The sequence below is a fragment of the Styela clava genome, chromosome 4, assembly GCF_964204865.1.
Source record: "Styela clava chromosome 4, kaStyClav1.hap1.2, whole genome shotgun sequence".
NCBI lineage: Eukaryota > Metazoa > Chordata > Ascidiacea > Stolidobranchia > Styelidae > Styela > Styela clava.
Genome location: NC_135253.1, coordinates 6,994,129 through 7,013,696, shown reverse-complemented (window position 1 = coordinate 7,013,696; position 19,568 = coordinate 6,994,129). Strand labels below are relative to the sequence as shown.

The following is a 19,568-nucleotide window of genomic DNA, read 5'->3' as shown; positions in this document are numbered from 1 at the left end:
AAACATATGTGTTATAAAATTAGGCCCGACGACAATAAATAGAAATCAGAAAGGCATAATTTTATCAGAGTTTAAGAATTGGGTTAGACATCATTCGATATCGCTCAACATCTATTTTTAATAGTGATTATTACGATCTTTTTTTGTATACATCTGTTATTTAGTTTATAGCTTCATACGACTTGTGCTAAAATATGGTGTGAAACAAAAATCTGTTTGCATTCGTTTGCACAAGTTCAACGAAACAATTGGTTTTACGGTTTATTAAAATATTGATATAATCGAGAAAAATACAGAGTATAATGTCGTTTTGAAGAAATGATAGTTAGAGTTTTCTTGATCAACAGAAAATGCTTGGAGTTGTTTTACAATTACAAGGCATTTGATATGCGTTTTAAAATATAAAGTAGCTTAAACTTTTAGTATAATATGTCTTTCTACTTTTTAAGATAGTTTTTTTTTAGGAGGATCTTGCTCAGTGGTTATCAACCTTTTCCCCTCGCGACCCCCTTGGATATTGTCCAACATGCGCGACCCCCTTCAGGATATATATATGTAGAATTTGGATCAGCATATCCTACATAAGAAAGGATATTATTGTAGTTAAGCTTTAACGTGTTTTCTTCTGAATAGTTATCTTGAATCAAGGCAAATACTATCAATTATCCCGTTATCCCCAAATGAAATTTTCTATACAGGTAATTATCTTTGAGTGCACCATCACTACCATTTATTTGGTACCGGTATTGGTCAAAATCGGTCTGGCCGGTATCGGAATATACGGTAATGGAAATGCATAACTCGTACTTTCATGTTACTCATTTCAAAATAAGTTTGTTTTTTGTAGACTTTAAATATCCAGATTACCAATTAGTTCGACATTAGAAGATGAACACGCGGGCCTCTGAAGTCTCGAAATTTACAGACAACACTCGAAATCAGAAAGGAAAATCCAAGAACATATTAGATGACATTTTGAAGCTGCCACGGCTACAAAAATTTATTGCCGCGACCGCAAGTTTCTCGTCAAATAAATATCCAACACATCAGTGGTAAAATTATACACTAATGATAACGCTTCCCAATCGGGGCAGGATTCCGCACAAGAGAGGAATTTTACTTTTTTATATCAGAAGTACCTCGATTTGAGTACATATTGAACAGCACAAATATCAATTTAGTTTTTTATATTAAAGTGAGTAGTTTATATTAAAGTGAGTGTTCCGATACGGGAGACCTTAGTTTGATTCTAGGATTGTTCAATCCTAAGCTCTAAAATCGTTTCCATTGTTTCTCGTTTTTAATTTTTTCCCCTACAAAAAAAATTATTTTTCCGCCACTGATTAGGAAAGATGTTACAACAAAAAGCCGTACATAAAGTTATTTTGTCCCACGACCCCCTGAAAAATACTGATCTAGCTAATGAATGAACTTGAACAATTGTAGATTTCGCACGTTCAAGTTCATCACGTTCTCGTCGTGAACGTGAAGGTTCATATCGACATTGTCTGGAAAATTTAGGAGATGTTGACGCAAAACACAAGATTAATTTGTGTGTATTCCCTTGAATAAATGTTTCTGAATTTTGCAATTTAAATGCGGCTTTGAATCAATCGACAGCATAATAGAGAAACGTCGAAATTACATATTATAGTTTATAATTGAAAAAAAATTATTGTCGATTGTACGTTTAAAATTTAAGACTAAAATGCGTTAAAAATTTACCCTTTTGATCTTTTAAAGTGTATAAAAATATTTTACAAGTGATAAACTATCGAAACGATGTATGTTCGTTTGTTTACAATTCTGCTACTATTTGTTTCGATTGAGTGGACAAAAGCGAGTGATTGCTCCAGTAAGTATTAATATTCTCACTATGTATCGAATTAATAATACAACAACTTTAAGATAAACGATCCGCTTTATTGTTCCCTGTTTTGTCCAACTAAATCTATCGTAAATGCTCATGCGCCTTTCCGGACCTCATAAACAAATATTTCTGTATTCTAAATAAATCAGAGATATTAGTAATGGTTGTAAAAACGTTTAAAATTTTATATCAACAAATAAATAGTTTAATAGTCTACATTCAATAGTGCTATATCAATATGAACATATTTGATTTTTGGATATTATTTCGAAAACTCGGCTGTTTTTGTAACAGATTCAAAATGCCATTTATGTTAATTTTAAAGCTTATAAGAGTATAAATTGTTTTCCAGTTTTTATTTGTCACTTTAATTTGCAGTTTGCTCTTTATCTGCTGATACCGGACCATGCACTGGCTACATGCTAAGCTATTATTTTGAAAACACTTGTAAGACATTTATCTACGGCGGCTGTCTGGGAAATGCTAATCGATTCAGTACTAGTGAAGAATGTGAAATAGCGTGCGGTAAGTTTATCTATCTATTTTGAATAGGATAGCGAAACTATTTAACTTTAATATACCTAAAAGTCATCTACTGTTGGAGCTTTTGATAACTGTTTAACAACCATAGATAGTTGAACACTTTTTTACATAGAATACATAGAAAACAATAAAATGCATTCATACTTTTTAAAGGGCTAATAAAATAAAGATTATTTGGTACTCCTGAAGTATGCGCACCAAGATGTCGCATAACCTGAACCCTAACCTGGTACACACAACCTGAGTTCAGGTTGTGCGCCATCTTGGTGCGCATACTTCGGGAGGTCCGATTCTTTTATATTCCTTCAATTTGTCATTTTCAGGAAACTGCTGATAATGCATCATGACGAATCATTACGAAGAAAAATATCAGAAAAGTATTATTCAGAAAGTGAACTTATTGTATAAGATACATCATTTGAAATTGTTTAGTATTAAACACAATGTTTTACAATATCCAGTAATAAAAAATATAGTTCACACAAACAGAAAAGGTTTTTTTCGATCTTGCTTTGGATAATGGCTGGTTGGAACTTGAAATAGGTACTTGAAACAAATACCAATTTTCCCGAAGAGTAGTAAAAACGTCGATTGAAGGAGCTTCGATAAGTTCAAACTTCGATAGGAGCTTCGATAAGTTCAAACTTCTTCAGACATACATAGTTCAACATAGTTGAACTATGTATGTATGAAGAAGTCAGACCTTGGTCAGACGAAACGTTACAGAAATATATTTGTGTAGTGTGCAGCAAGACTCTTGAATCACTTAGGATTGTTATCTCTACTCTTGCTACAGCATCCTTGCAATATATGCATACGGATCCACCCGCACAAAGCATAGAAGAAGGATAAGTAGTTAGTCTCGCAGAAACCAAATAATTACTGAAAGTAGTTTTGGAAAATTAAAATTTTTTTGTTTGCAATTTGACCCAATTATGAATACACCCCAAGCTAGCAAAAGAATACTTGAAAAAAAATTTCAGGATAAAATAAAACGCAAAGTACATGACGAATGAGGCATTTTTGAAGAAAAATGGGAGTTGCAATATTTCTACTTTTCTCAAAATTCTAAAGCACATTGTTTAATTTGTCACCTTTTCATCAGTACAGAGAAAGAATACAATATAAGTAGACATTATTAGAATAAGCTCAGCAGTCAATATGACTATTTTAAAGATCAACTTCAAACAAATTTTTTTTATGTGTTTGTATATTATTATACGTGTTTGTATATTGTCATAATTATAAGATTGCCTAGTTACTAAAAATTAATATCAATCATAACTCAAGCGGTCCCATGCCACGTAATGGTAAGAAATGTGGCGAGAAATGTCTGGTCCGAAAAGTCAGTCATTTGTTTGTTTACTGATCTATACATGAAATGATAAAAATAATATTTTTGCATTACTGAAATTAATCAAACATTCTCAATGATCCAGCTTAACCGTTGATCATGTGACCTCGTTAATTAGAGTTGGTACTGTAAAATAATTTCTGCCTGATATTAGTAAGCTGGTGGCACAAAAGAGATGCCAAGCGTCAGGGCATATGTAGTAAAAAAACATTGATTTTATTCTGTAGTACTTTAGGCCTATATATTTTGATTAAGTCATTTTTAGTGTATGTAATATTCTTTCCTTATCAAAACTTTGTTCAAAAATGTTTTGGATAGTTGTACATAAAAATTTATGATTTTTTGTAATAAATACATTAAATTGAAACAATACTGAAATGCAAAAATTAATATGTAAATGGCATTTAAAATTTAAAAAAATACCAAAACTTCATTCGGCTGTTTAAATGCATCACAATTTATGTCACAAACTACACTTATCTAAAAATATGCTTCAAGCATGCATTATCAAAATATATCAAAAACTGTTTGCGGGCCTTTGCACAAATCCCAAAATGCAATGCGGCCCTTGAAAACCCACGAGTTTGACACCCCTGATCTAGATGATTCCAACTTCGAGAAAGTACAATGGCATTATGAAAATCGTAAAAAATTTGTTGAAAGTACCCTGAAAATACGTCAAAAAAAATTCGTCATGGAATATATTTTAGATGTGAGCGGTTTGCTATTTTTTAATCACTTTTGCAGTTAGATGTGTTGAAACTTTTGTTGTTATTTCCAATATAGAAATGTTAGGACTACATTGCTATCAAGCCGAGTTTTTATCGGGTAATACACACGTCGTTGATAAGTATACGGGTTAAAGCCGGTTGCAGAAAGTAATGTACCGATCGATTCTTTTTAGTCGCCAATCGACGGGCTAGTTTGAATTTAAATTTGTTTTCGCACTGCCCTTCAAAAACACTTCTTTTACTTAACTTGAAGGTCTAAGTTAACTGTATAACGCAAGCGAATTCTAATGTTCGATATTTATTTAACGATAAATTTTCTTTGTTGCCTATTATTTTGCTTAAACTTATATCATTTCATCATACCGTGTTCAAATTTAAGATGAGCAAATATCATGATCATATTGCCTCTAACGATATGGCATTTGTGTTTGTTAGTAAACTCACAACTCTTTAGGATGCACGAGTATATCATCTACAATGTAGATTCTACATTATAAATCCTAGCACAGCGTGCAGTACATCAAGTAATAGAGAGCTCAGCAGTGATATCAAGCGACATAATATAGCGCATTAATATTGACGTCATAAATACCATCTTGCAATGATTTGCGTAGTTTGTCCGCATCAATGTTAGTATGTGAGACAGGTATAACATACAGTTTCATCTGTTGGGATGAAAAAATATTCATAAAACAGATGTGTTATAAAGTTAGGCCCGACGACAATAAATCGTAATCGGAAAAGCGTACTCTAATCAAAGTTTGAGAATTGAGTGAGACATCATTCGCTATTGCTCAACGCATGTATATTATTAAAAAAGATTATTTTGAACTTCTATTCTGCATCCGGTATTTTATTTATGGCTTGATCCGTCTCATACAGAAGAAATATGATGTAAAGCATGCATCTGTCTGCATTTGTTCAAATTTAACGAAACAATTAGTTTTGCAGTTTATTAAATTAATAAGTTTATCGAGAAAAGTACCGAGTATAATGTCATTCTGATGAATTGATAATTGGCGTTTCTTGATCCACAGAAACTGCCCCGATTTGTTTTATAATAACGTGGCATTTGATGAGTATTTTTAAACACAGTATAGCTTAAACACTTACTGTGTCTTTTTACTTTTATGATATCGTTTTTCATAATAGTTCTAGCTGATAAATTGACTTTAACAATTGTCGGTTTTGTACGTTAAAGTTCATCACGTTTTCCTCGTTAACGTGAAAGTTCATATATCGACACTTTTTTGATAATTTAATATATGTTGACACTAAACACATGAATTAATTTGTCTGTATTAACTTGAATGAATGCATGTAAAAGTAACAATTAAAATACGGGAATGCACCAATGGACAGCGTGATCGAACATCGAAATTACATATTATAGTTGATAGGAAAAAAAAAATATTATCAATTGTGCTTTTAAAATTTATGAAAAAATGCGTTGAAATCTGCCCTTTAAAAACCTGGACTTTGAATATCTTTCAACATTTTAAAAGTGATTAACTAGCGAAACGATGGATGTCCATTGGTGTACTGCAATTTCTGTTGTAATTTTGCTACTATCAAGTTCGATCGAGCCCTCGAAAGCGAATGATTGCTCCAGTAAGTATTGACATTCTCACTATGTGGCGAATACATAACACAATAAAGTTAAGTAAATAATCCCGCTTCATTGTTTCTTTTTTTGTCTAAATGAATCTATCGTTCATGTGCGATTCCTAACCTTAATGGCAAATATTTCTGCATTCTAAATAAATCAGAGTTGATAAAAACGTTTAAATACTTACAACATTGAATAAGTGATTTTGTGGTTTACATTTATTAGCACTACATCACTATGAAAATATTTGGTTGGATCTTGGTATTTTTGCAAATTGTTTTCAAAACTTAGCACTTTTTGTTACAAATTCGAAATGCTCCTTATTGTTCATTTCTAAAGCACGCTTATTGGAGTATAAATTATTTCCTATTTCTTATCAGTCACTTTAATTTGCAGTTTGCCATCAACCTTTTGAATCCGGACCATGCAGAGCCTACATTCCCAGTTATTATTTCGACAGCACTTCAGGCAGATGTAAGAAATTCATCTACGGTGGCTGTCAGGGAAATGATAATCGATTCAGTAATAGAAGAAAATGTAGAAAAGCCTGCAGTAAGTTTCTTCTGTTTGAATAGGATTGAACGAGTATTTTACTCCAATATACTTAAATAATCGTCTGGTGTTGAGGCTTTCGTTTAACAGTCATATATACTGAATATTTGTTTGTTTTGGAATATATAAAAAAAAAAAAAAACATGAAATGTATTCATACTATCTGAAGTGCTAATAAAATAAAGATTACTTTATATTTTTTCAATTTATCATTTTCAGAAAGATGCTGATTACTGCAATTACGATGGGTCATTACGAAAAAACACCTACTCAAGAAGTGAACTATTTGTATAAAATACATCATTTGGAATTGCTTAGTATTTCACACAATGTTTTACAATACCCAGTAATAATAAAAATATATTTCACACAAACAGAAAAAGTTTTTTTAGTCTTGCTTTGAATAATGGGTTGGAGCTTGTAACAGGTACTTAAAATGCATGAAAATTTTTCTGAAAGAGCAGTAAAAACATCGGTTGGATAGAGTTGAAGAGTAACTTCTATAGAAAATATTTGGGGCTCCAGAAGTATGCCAGAAGTTACGTGTATGGACTGGAAAGATATTTAGAAAATACATGTGTTTTCAAATTTAGACCGAAGGCGAGTGTTTCAAAAATGTCGTGTCCCGCCTGTCTTACGTGTCCCAATTGCCAAACATGTCCCACTTGTTCTACTTGTTTTCATTTTATCGTTATTATAGACGTGCTTTCGTTTCGAAGTCAAAAAATGTTTATCATGAGTAATTTTGCATGCCCTGGAATTTTCGCCAGCCTTTAGTTTTATCAAAAACCATGCTTTGACTTTAGATCAGTGGTTCCCAAACTTTTTAGAGTTGCGACCCACTATTTATCACCACAGCTTATGGCAACCCATTTAACTTTTTATGACATAACACAGAATACAGCAATGGCTGATCATCGTAAAACTACCGTGTTTCCTCGAAAATAAGACCTGACCTGAAAATAAGACCTAATTTGAATTTTAAAAATGATTTCAATTAAACCCTACCCTTAAAATATATTTAAAATGTGTGGGAGAGGACAGTTTCAATGACCAGAGATAAGTTGAAGATCACACCACTATTCAAGATTGTGTGATGTCACAATCACAATTATGATATTTGTCACTTGATTTTTGTATAGGAAATACAAATAAAAACAATGGATGTCGGTTTTTATATAATGTTTATTAAAAAATCTCGTGATTTTCTACAATGTAATTTTATTCTTGATAGATGAATTCAAAAGACCTCTTCCAAAAAAACCATAGTGTTATTCTGCAAGAGAATATGAATCTAAATCCTGTCTAAATTTCGGGAAAACACGGTAAGAAGTGCTGTACAGTGTACAAAACTGCTATGCGTAAAAAAGTCACATGATCATTCTTGGTGTAGCAAATTTTTGTTTCTTTGAGAAGATCGTAAAAAGGAAACTTTGAAAGATTAGAATTCAAATTCAGTTTAATTTTTTTTTCAAGATTTACGTATTCGAGTCGCCACCGATTCGTATAATTAATCAAAGCTTTCTACATCTTTTCCCGACCCACTAAGATTTCTTTTGCGACCCACCAGTGGGTCGCGATTCATAGTTTGGGAACCGCTGCTTGAGATACATTTGGATCGAAATAGATTATAGAACGTACTAATAATCCAGTACCAGGCGGTTTGCTTTTGCTTTTTGTATCAAATAAATTTAGACCTGACTGATTGGCGTTGATGAGATAATATTATTTTATCATCGTAAATAATGAATCTATTCGTTAACGCTATTTAAATCAAATGTTTTGTTTTTGCCAATTTTTATTCTTATGGTGTAAAAAAATACAGAAAATCGGAGAAGCCTCCTGTATCCTGCGTGCATAAGGGTGGCATAGAAAGCCTGTTCTCTTATACAAATTTATATCCATATAATAAGGGATTCTTGTTATCGACCGTTTTCATATTTGTTCATATCAAAAATTTTAATAATCGTTTTATAATATCTCAGTCGAAGAATATCGATGTTCAGGCATACTGGCGTAATGCATCAAATTCTAATTTCATAATCTTTCAAGATACTAATAACAATAAGATGGAAATTCAGTTAAAAAGTATTTCAAGTGTTGTACGTAGTTTGAAACAGGGGTCGCCAACCATCGGGAAGCAGTGCAATGTCAAACCGCATGAGGCAATATGACCATGTTTCAGTATTTGCTTGTCTTAACTTGAACACGGTATGATGAAATGATATAAGCTTACGTAAAATAATAGTCAAAAAAAAAAACTGATCGTTAATCAATATCTAACATTAGAACTCGCTCGCGTTATACAGTTGAGTTGAACTTCCAAGTTGAATGAAAAAAGTGTTTTTGAAGGGCGGTGGCAAATAAATTTGATTGCCGACGCCTGGTTTAAAATAATCGCTCGGTACATTATTTTCCGGAACCCGTATACCAATCAACGACGTGTGTAATACCCGATAAAATTCGACCTGGGAGATAGCAATGCAGTCCTAACTTTTTACTGATTTTTCTCCATTTCTATAATGCGATTCTACTTTCTACTTAACTTGGAATCATTCTGATTGAATTTTCTACTCGTTATCAAAGAGTTCCATAAAACTATTTCTATTTGGAATATCTTTATTAGGTAATGATCAGGCGTCAGTTTAACTGTAAAAGCGCCTCACATTAGACCCGCAAAACTGCCCAATATAAGTACAATGTTCATAAGTACATATATTCATTCTAAAAATATTTTGATTATGTGTGTAATAAATATCTACAGAATCTGGGGTGTCTCAAAAATGTAGTGGACATGTGGGACAAGTAGGACAAGTATGATACGTGACACATGTGGGACAAGTGGGACACGACATTTTTGAGACAACGACCGACAGCAATTAATCGTAATCGGAAAAGAGTACTTAAAACAAAGTTTAAGAATTGAGTGAGACATTATTCGATATTGCTCAACGCATGTATAATATAAAGTAATTATTATTACGAACTCCTATTCTGATGTAAAGCACGCATCTGTCTGCATTTGTTCAAAGTTAACGAAACAATTAGTTTTATAGTTTATTAAATTAATAACGTAGTTGACAAAAGTATAGAGTATAATGTCATTTTGATGGATTGATAATTAGGGTTTCTTGATCCACAGAAAATGCTTTGATTTGTTTTCATAATTACGTGACATTTGATGAGTATTTTTGTCTTTTTACTTTTTGATTTCAATTTTTTTTTAAATGCTCCAAACTTGAATAATTGCAGGTTTTGTACGTTGGTTCAACACGTTTTCATCGTTAACGTGAAAGTTCATATATCGACATTTTCTGGTTAATTTAATATAATATGTTAACACAAAACACATAGATTAATTTGTCTGTATTCCCCTGAATGAATGTACTTAAACGTAACAAATAAAATACGAGTATGAGCCAATTGACAGCATGATAGAGGAACATCGAAATTACATCATAATAGTTTCTAATTGAAAAAAAAATTATTATCAATTGTGCTTTTAAAATTTAAGGACAAAATTCGTTGGAACTAGTTTGAACTTAAAATAATAGGTGATTGAAACACATAACAATATTCCTGAAAGAATAGTAAATATATCGGTTGGAAAGATTTGAACTTCCATAAAAACTATATTTTTAAATAATTCTAATGAAAAATTTCAATAAAAATTCATAAAGTTAATGTTTTGAATGAACATAAAACACAATTTTAAAGGATTAGGCCGAGCTATTATACTCAGGCTTGTTCGTGAAAATGAAATGGGACAGCACACATTTGTATTTCCCATGGAACACATGAGACTCGAAATGTTTTGAGACACCCTTTTTTATGTAATATTACGTTTTGTGCGTCAACAAAATTATTATTATGTCTTTACCGGTGCGGTTTTAACATGATGGTCAGGTAACGCGGTATCACGTTAGTGCGCTTGAGTGGGCTGAAAAAACGAAAGTCTAAGTTGGATGGTACATTATGTGTGAAGGAACTATTGTTACGTCACAACTTTGCTTTTAGTGGTTTGAGACTATGTGTTTGAAGAAGAAGATCGTTATGAAAAAATTTCTTTTCTCTTTAATTACTCGACCAATTTCTTTGAAATTTTCAGTGGTTATGAATTGTATTTTTTGCTGAAAGGCTATTACTTTTATTTATTCCCGAATTTTATAAATACTATGAGATCTGATATTTCATCCAAAATTTTGCTGTGTAACTTCGCTGTGGTCTAGCGTTTGATTAGGCAAAATTTTGTTACGCAAAAGTTCGAAGTTTTTTCACGTTACCGGTAGTGATTAAGGTAAGACAGACTACTGCTTGGCTGAAGTATGTTGTTGTTATTGTTGGAATTTTTTTTCTTATCGTTATGAAAATAATTTCTTGCTTGTGTCTTCACATACTGAACCAATTGCTTTGAAATTTTCAGTGGTTAAAGATTGTATTTTACACCAGAATGCTATTACTTTAATTTTATTCCTAAATTTTCTATGAAACCTATGACATCTGATATTTCGTCTAAAATTCTGCTGTATTATTATTTACTCATGAACATAGATCATGAATCATGTAGCATAGATCACCTTTACAGGACCTGGAAAAGTCAAGACGGTCGGCGTACCATTACCGTCCATATATTTGAGAATAGCTCTCTTATTAGTTATATATTAGTTCTAAATTTTTAAAGTTAACAAAGTCAATAAATTTTGTCGTTTTGCATGTCTCTTTGTACATGGAGTCTTATTTAGTAGACGCTTAAACTAAATTGAACAATTGTATTCCAATGGGAATCTCATGGGATGGGATGGGACAGGCATAAATTACTATGGAATGGGACAGAAAAATATGTCCCATGGACAAACCTGGCTATAATATATAACAATTAATAAAATAATTTAATCTTTCCATGTCTATCTCGTGAAAAGCACAAACAGAATATAAAATTTCGTGAAAACTCTTATTAGTTTTAAAATACCATTGACAAATGGCTACGGTGGTTGGTGGTAGGAATATTTGCAGCAACAACAAAAATGACTTTTAATATGTACAGTTTTAGAATATGCAAAATAAAACATAAATAGTTACATATTATATAATGTGTCAAATAAGAAATGAACGACATCATACATTTGGTTATGATTGCAACCAATATAATAGTAGATTCGTCTAAGAATGTTGATCTGCGATCTGAATTGTCAATGGTAGTGTTTGCATTGTGATGTTTTCTCAAATTTGTCATTACTATGAATTCGAAATCTAAGGTTGTGAAAAATATATTTTGAGTTTTTAAAAAATATGCTCTTTATAACTCAAATTTATTAAATTATGTTTATTATCTTAGCGAAAATTGTATTTACTTCTACAAATTTAACTTATCAAACAAATACGAGGAGTGATTTTGCAACATTTTTTGCTTTATAAATCAAACTAAGTGTTATTATCATCCATTTGATACTCATATCACCGCTATCGCAAAACCTGTATCATTATAATAACACACCAAGTAGTCAAATACTATTCCATCCTGCAATTTATTTCATAACGCTTAATCATTGTCTGAATATTATCTTAATTAATCATCTATTCGGAGAAAACATATATACGTAGACATTGATTTCTTTGCAATTCCTAAAATGTGCATTCAATTTAACTTTAATGTAACGCACGCAATTTCTTATACAGAAAAAAAATGTCATGTCTCATGATAAAACTTTAAGTGAATATTTAGGCGATCCTCAAAATTCGTGAATTTCCCCCGATATAATTTGTATTATTACAAATACATATGGTTTACGTCACGAGACAAACGCAATCTCATAAAATTTGGACTAGTTACTAATAGTTCTGAAATTTCGTATAGCAGGACATTTTATGCAACAATGAAAAAGGCAAAATTCGCTGGAAATAGATAACGACTGCTATAAAGGGAAAGAAAATTTCATTTTTGTTATTCTGCAAGTATTTGCTACAAGTATACAATGGCTCTCCGTTGTCATTTAATATTTCTTCTTGTGGTTCTACTTACGTCGAATACCTTGGCAAAACGCAGAGGAAGAGCCCGCATATGTCCACGTCCATACTGTACGTGTAATCGTATTTTTAATTTTTATTTCTTTTTGTTTTTATGTTATTTCTTTGTAATATAAAAGATATTTTTGTGCTTTCCATAATTAAGTTTTAATCGGTCAAAATATGAGAATAGTCATTGATACAAATAAATCTGACGAGTTCGTCCAACGACAAACCTTAAAAACAAACAACGAAAGAATACCTGATTTAAAAACTATATAGTTTTTACAGTAACAATACGATTTTTATGATAATATGATAATAAGTCTAATTTATGACTGGAACAAGACCACACCCTAAAAAAGTTTCAAGTCGCCGCTAATATAATGAATCCATCTACCCACAAATCTTTAAATGGAATCCCGCTCTTATTTTAATTTAGCTTTATCAAATTTTGAACAAAGTATAATTAGATTGATTTTAAAGTATTGATTTTAATAACAATTTTTGAATTTAGATTGCTACTCGGAATCCGAAACCGGTCCTTGTAGAGCCTTCTTTCGAAAGTACTACTATAACATACGCACTGGTAGGTGTGAATTATTCATCTATGGTGGCTGCCAAGGAAATGATAACAGATTTGACAACTACCATGAATGCTACGCAACTTGTAAGTATATATAGATATATAGATTAAAACAGATAAATATATGTACTGCCTGACTCCTTTGGTAGTAAATTGTCAGTAAATAAATTAGTTTTTACAAAAAACAGCATTAAATTATCCATCAATAAAAATGCAGTTCTAATCTCGATTTGCTTAAAAGAATACACCTAAAGACCAAAGCATTCGATAATATCATTCATGCTTACAGAAAAAGTTTAATTCAAAACTTGACCAAAAGAAACAGTATAGAATAAAAAAAATAAACATTCTCGAATTAGCGGCATTGGTTCAATATATTTTGACTAGTTATATATGGATTACAAATAGGTATCATAGTACTACATAAAAGTAATTTTTTATCGTTGGTAACTCAACCAGTCATTTGACGAGAATTTGTGCCTTTGTTATTGTAATTACTTACTTATGAATTAATATTTTATTTTACACTAGGTGGACACTGGTGGTTCTGGTGTTAAAGGAGTGATTTCAGATAAAGTGAAGATAAAAACAAGAATAATTATTACCTGCTGAAAAGTCTTTTTTAATATACTTCGTTATTTACTTATATAAGAGAATTGTGCATAGCAAAAATATGGAATGTTTATTAAAAGTTCACAAGACTTTATATCAAATTACGACTCCTCTGATTAAATAGTACTCATGCTCAAAATACAATTTGACTAAATGAGACTGAAGAGCAATTTTTACGAAGTTAGAAATATTTTATGGGATAGATGAAGTAAGATGAATATAAAATTGTAAAAGGACTAATTCGTCTCAATTCATATAAAAATTCGGTAGTTATTTTTCAATAATGAAACGTAGAATGAAATTATTCGCCTTCAAAGTGTCAATATACCCTATCACGAATATTTGAAAAATATTATTATCAAAACATTGTTTATACTTTGGTATAACGTAAAAGTTTTGGAGTAATCTGACATCTAGTCTGGTCGATTGTTGGTTCAATGTGACAAATGGAAGCTTGACGATGCGTTAGCATTTGCTAAGCTATCTTGAATGTGTTTAATTTAAATTTAATCACATCGCAGTCATTGGTCATATAAATCCTAAGTAATGTATGTCGACTGACAGTACGAAAAAACTGAAATATTATGTTTTGGCCTATCGTAATTGCTCATTATAGAATTTCAATAATGAGCTGCAATGACAGTTTAGAATTTTAAATATAAAAATAGAAAGTGGGACGGCACAAACTTACAGATTGGCAGCTTAGCAAAAGATTTGTTGGCATTCGATGACGATAAATTGAGATAGCTGTCGAACAAGATTGATATATAAACCTAATTTGTTGAATGCACGATATGATATACATCGCTATGTAACACAAACTGTAATTAAAATTTGAGCCATTGCTATCTCACATCAATCACAATAAACGTGACTTGGATTAGGTACAAACGCATATCAAACAAAAAACATGGAAATTTCCCATTTGCGATATGCTGAAGGGATTTTAAATTGCAAATGAATTATCAAAACTGGATTAATTACATGGTGGATTTGTAATACACGACTAGTAAATTCTCCTGTAAAAACTACAACGCTATATTGGAGGAAAATAATCGCGATACATGAGAAGTATCGTATATAACCAAAACGACATAACTACGTTCAAACGTGTGTTTTTAATGAATAATAGGGGATAAAATCTAAAAAATTCCGGTAAATCTAAATTTAGATAGCATTAAACTTAATTTGTGTCATCGAAAAAAAAAATAGCACCAAAATTGTGTGTTTCAATAAACACGAATTCTTCTGATCTTTTATTATCTTATTAAATAGGCAAAAGGCAATGTATTTCCATGTGGCCTTGTTTTTATTTGCTATACGGGCATAAATTCAAGGTGGAATAAGATCTGGTTAAAGATATTTTTATCCATTGCACTATAATAGCTCTGTTAAGTATTGATATATATATGTAATTAGCAATAGCACCTATATACAACAATGCGCAAACGCAACACTAGGGGCCCGATTTGTCTTAGAAAAATTAATTTACTCCACTATCCAGAACCACGAAAAATCAAATCGAGTTGATAATGATCTTGGGTATTTATAGATACAATTTTAAGCTAGATTTGAAATAATATTCTAAAACCAGGAAATAAGAACAACGCCGTGCCTTGTCGCGCCCGATAAAATGTTGGACATATTTGCTGTAACCTCATGGTTATCAATTTTTAGATATTCTTTGCACAACAGAGCGTTTAATTGCGTGAAGTTAATTTACGTATAGTATTTTTAATACATAACTCACCAAACGTTACATAAATCTATTAGTTTTGCTGATAAGCTTGATATATTATTTTTTTTAAATCAGGGATTTGCAACAGGCGGGCCACGGGCCGCAACCCGGCCAGCCAAGGCATTTAGTGTGGCCCTTGTCAACACACATATTTTCCCCACCAAGCATAAAATCCCAAGCTGATTCATTATGTTTAAAAAGGCGCTGCTCAAATGAGCAAAAAATACATAATATTACTTCTTCCCTTGTCGCTTGTTAAATCTTTTGCCATTCTGCCCGTTTTTTTTTATTGCTATAAGGCAAAGCGATATCACATTCTCTTCACTTGGCAGCTGACTGATGACAATTTGGCCAGTCAGCAAATGGTTGCTACAACTTCTGTCAAAGCTGATGTTAACAACTATGTAAGAACTCAAAATTTCAATTGTCCCACTAAAATGTTAGAAAATAAAACTCTGCATTGTGTAAATTGTGAGAAAAAATAAACAATATTTGGTGCTCCAGAAGTATTCGTATCAAGATGGCGCACAACCTGAACATAGTATGTGTACCAAGTTAGAATTATTCAGGCTGTGCGTCATCTTGGCTTGAATAATTGCAGAGCGCTCAAGTTGGTTATATGACCCACCGACAAAAATGTTGCAAACCACGGGTCTAAAATATCATTACAGGAGAGTGTTCATTTCTTAAATTTGGGTTTATTGTATTGATCCATTACGCAATTAGAAAATGTTGATAAGAATGCGAAAACTTGCGTTTATTTATACTTATTCTATAATGATACAACAGCGTCATATGCGGTATTCTATTCACATGTATTGTCCTATTTATACGTAACAGTTATAGTCGCTTTGTACGATTCAAATGGGCATATAGCGCACAACTGTGTCTTAGTCAAATAAGGTCTTGAACATGTATAAATCATCTACATTTCGCTGCTTATTTAATATACAGACGATGTTGGATTTTGAAACAAATAAACACACATATATAAAGTGTGAGCAAATCGAGACGAGGAGGGGAGTCGTTTTACGATCTACTTTTCTTTAATTTGTTATTTGTACCACCACAAGGGTAAGTTACCAATGTCAGAAAAACTATTAATTTGCTCAAAAAAAGTCAGCTCTTTTCTCTAAAAAAAAGAAGTGCAGCAACCTTGTATTTTGATAACCTTGTAACTATGCATGAAATTGATCGTAATTACGAGTCTCCTTGAAAGTCTGTGGAAGCACCCTCTCTATTGATACAAGTGTGGAAGCAGATTCTCTTTCTAATCAAATGCCTAATTTTGTCCCAATTATGTCACTGATTATCTTACCTTGTTTATATCATGTGATGCGTGCATACAAACGGACCAATTTTACATTCTCACTTTCTTATCCTACAAACGCTTTATGCTGTTCGATTGCGTCAATCAATGACGTAGATTTTGGAAATAGAAACCTCACAAATACGAATATATATTTATTGCTTGACATGACTTCAGGCTTGCATGAAATAAACAATATTAGTACATGTAAGAATTTAATATAATTTATAATCATTTATAATTCCTTTGTTGACCTAAACTAGGGTTTTAAATATTATATTGTGATGTCACATTAAAAAAATTCGTGTTGTAATATGGAAATTGGAGAGTTCAGTTGAATTGAATTTATTTGTTCAAATAAAACACTTGAAAACTCACGCAATCTGAAAAACTCAATGACTATGTTAAATGAATGAAGTGAATACAAGAGTTCTAATTGCATACAGGTATAAATCGTATATTTATTCATACAAGGAAATACCAACTCTATTCACACAGCGGATCTTTTCATTATTATTTAAAACGACACCCACCGCTTTTGACGTGCAATTTTAGAAATCTTTCGATTGTAATTAGACTATATGGGGTGAATAGAGTAGATGAAATAAAATGTACAATAGCCATCTGTTTATCATTTCATTCATTCAATTCTCTTATATCTATGTAGATTCTGAAGCGTTGACAAATAGTTTAGCAAACTGTGGGATCTTGGTATGATTAAACCTTAATCATTCAATCCAAAGAAAAGGTTTAATTAATAGTGTCAATGTCGAAATTTCTTGCGAAGGGCAATACTAATTGCCAAAAATAACAAATAAATCATTGCAAAAAACGCAACTTGGTCTAAAAAGCGAAGTGTTAGTAAATGACTGTACTATGTTGATAATTTTACTATGAAATTCATTGAGTAACAAAGATTTATGTTGCACGAAGTTGATCAGCTGCCAATCAAGATGTCATATATACTACCAAATACATATTACTGTAAACACAACTACACGCTAACTAAACCGCCAAATAAGGAAGAGATACAGGTAATATTAATAGCGAAATCTTTCAATGCAAATCAGAAACGTTTATTAAATTGAAGTTAATTTCCAAGATTGAAACCATTTGATCGTGCAACGTTTTGCTACGCTTACTATTATAAAAGGACCGAATCGAATTGTGCAATCAAACATTGATGACATTATTCCGATGATAAGAGCGAATCAACAAATCAAAAATTATGGCTTTGCGTTGGATTTTGTTTGCTAGTGTTCTAGTTGCTGTTGTAGCACAGTCTCAGGGTTCATGGTTCAACAGTTTTCGTCGAAGCTTATATCGAAATATTGACAATGACAACAACTATAACAATTATGGTAATGGTCAGTATTTTGGCAATGCTGCCTACCAACGAGAAGAACTAGCCGACTGTTCAAGTATGTATATGGAATATTTATTTAACTTGATGATATTATTGTTAAAACAGATCTTAATTTTTTCAATTCCTGCCTACAGTTTCTCTTTCAGTCAATGGAAATATGTATACAACAGTCCAAAATATATAGCTATTACACGAGTCGTCGTATTATAGTCATCACAACTTCATGCTTTACCTCTATTGCAATATTATTTTTTTTAAACTTTTATTCCTTCCTATGTATTCCTTCAGGATGCCACCAACCAAAAGAAGAAGGATTTTGCAGAGGATTCTACAGACGATGGTATTACGACATAAAAAATCAAAGATGCATGCCCTTCCTTTATGGGGGATGTATGGGAAATGCAAATAAATTTAAAACCGCCGACAATTGTTGGGAGTCATGTGGTAAGAATAGTTTCATATATATATATATATATATCGTAGCTGTTCTATACGTTTGTAAAATTCGAAACATTTGAAGGTAAAATTGATGCATTTTTAATCGTTATTGAAAGATAAACTTCTGAAATACTACTTTACACTAGTCATAGCCATAAAATCGGTTTATAAGTTTTAATCTAAAAGCCAACTGTCAACTCACCATTATTTGTTACAAGTAGTAGTCGAAAGTTGATGAATATTTTTGCACTACACGTAAAGCTTGACCACAGGGAAGTCCAATTAAAAATATAGAAATTTAGTATTTATCTTAGGAAAAGTATATAATTTTTGAAAAATATTTATAAATATTTCTATTGCAGAGAAATTAAATTTTTCCTTGTTTTATTCGTTCACCCCTATTCATTTCCTATTTATTTTTCACAATGGATTTGATTTTATAAATTCAGGTCATTGCAGACTGAAGGAAGAACGAACTTGGTGGTAACAAATTAAATTTCTGAAATGCTTAGAAAGAATCAAAGAGAAAGGTCAAAAAGAGAACTGCCTAATGAGAGACGCTCATCACCATTGTCAATATTTACGCCTTTTAATTTTTGGAAAATCCTAATACAGTAAAAAACATGGTGTTAAGCACAACAATATGAAATATACAGTTTTTATTAAAGTCATTTCTTATGTTCCATTTGTAATAAAATCCAAACGTTGCTTGAATATATTTTAACAGTTCGTCAATTTTGCATTGTTACAGTGAAATCTTTAATAACTATTTTAGACATCATATTCACAATATTATTATTTACTTGTAGAAAATGCACTCTTATAATTTCTAGAAATATTCGATGTATTAGTTTGCT

The 19,568-nt window shown here is 31.6% G+C and overlaps 1 protein-coding gene across 1 annotated transcript; it reads left to right on the top strand.

Moving 5' to 3' along the window:
* The first annotated feature begins 1,728 nt into the window (after positions 1–1,728).
* LOC120327261 (carboxypeptidase inhibitor SmCI-like) lies at positions 1,729–13,859 on the top strand. Its single transcript, XM_078111585.1, has 6 exons — positions 1,729–1,855; positions 2,249–2,395; positions 6,504–6,672; positions 12,580–12,734; positions 13,180–13,332; positions 13,780–13,859. Exons 1-6 carry the CDS (start codon positions 1,783–1,785, stop codon positions 13,803–13,805), a joined length of 723 nt encoding a protein of 240 aa, XP_077967711.1. The 5' UTR covers positions 1,729–1,782; the 3' UTR covers positions 13,806–13,859.
* Positions 13,860–19,568: the final 5,709 nt, after the last annotated feature.

What these genes read in the sequence shown, in the direction of transcription:
- LOC120327261 (XM_078111585.1), top strand. Translation starts at nt 1,783, where the DNA reads ATGTATGTTCGTTTGTTTACAATTCTGCTACTATTTGTTTCGATTGAG. An exon ending in AGAATGTGAAATAGCGTGCG is followed by an intron (nt 2,396 to 6,503) that starts GTAAGTTTATCT and finishes TTTAATTTGCAG; the next exon opens with TTTGCCATCAACCTTTTGAA. An exon ending in CATATGTCCACGTCCATACT is followed by an intron (nt 12,735 to 13,179) that starts GTACGTGTAATC and finishes TTTTGAATTTAG; the next exon opens with ATTGCTACTCGGAATCCGAA.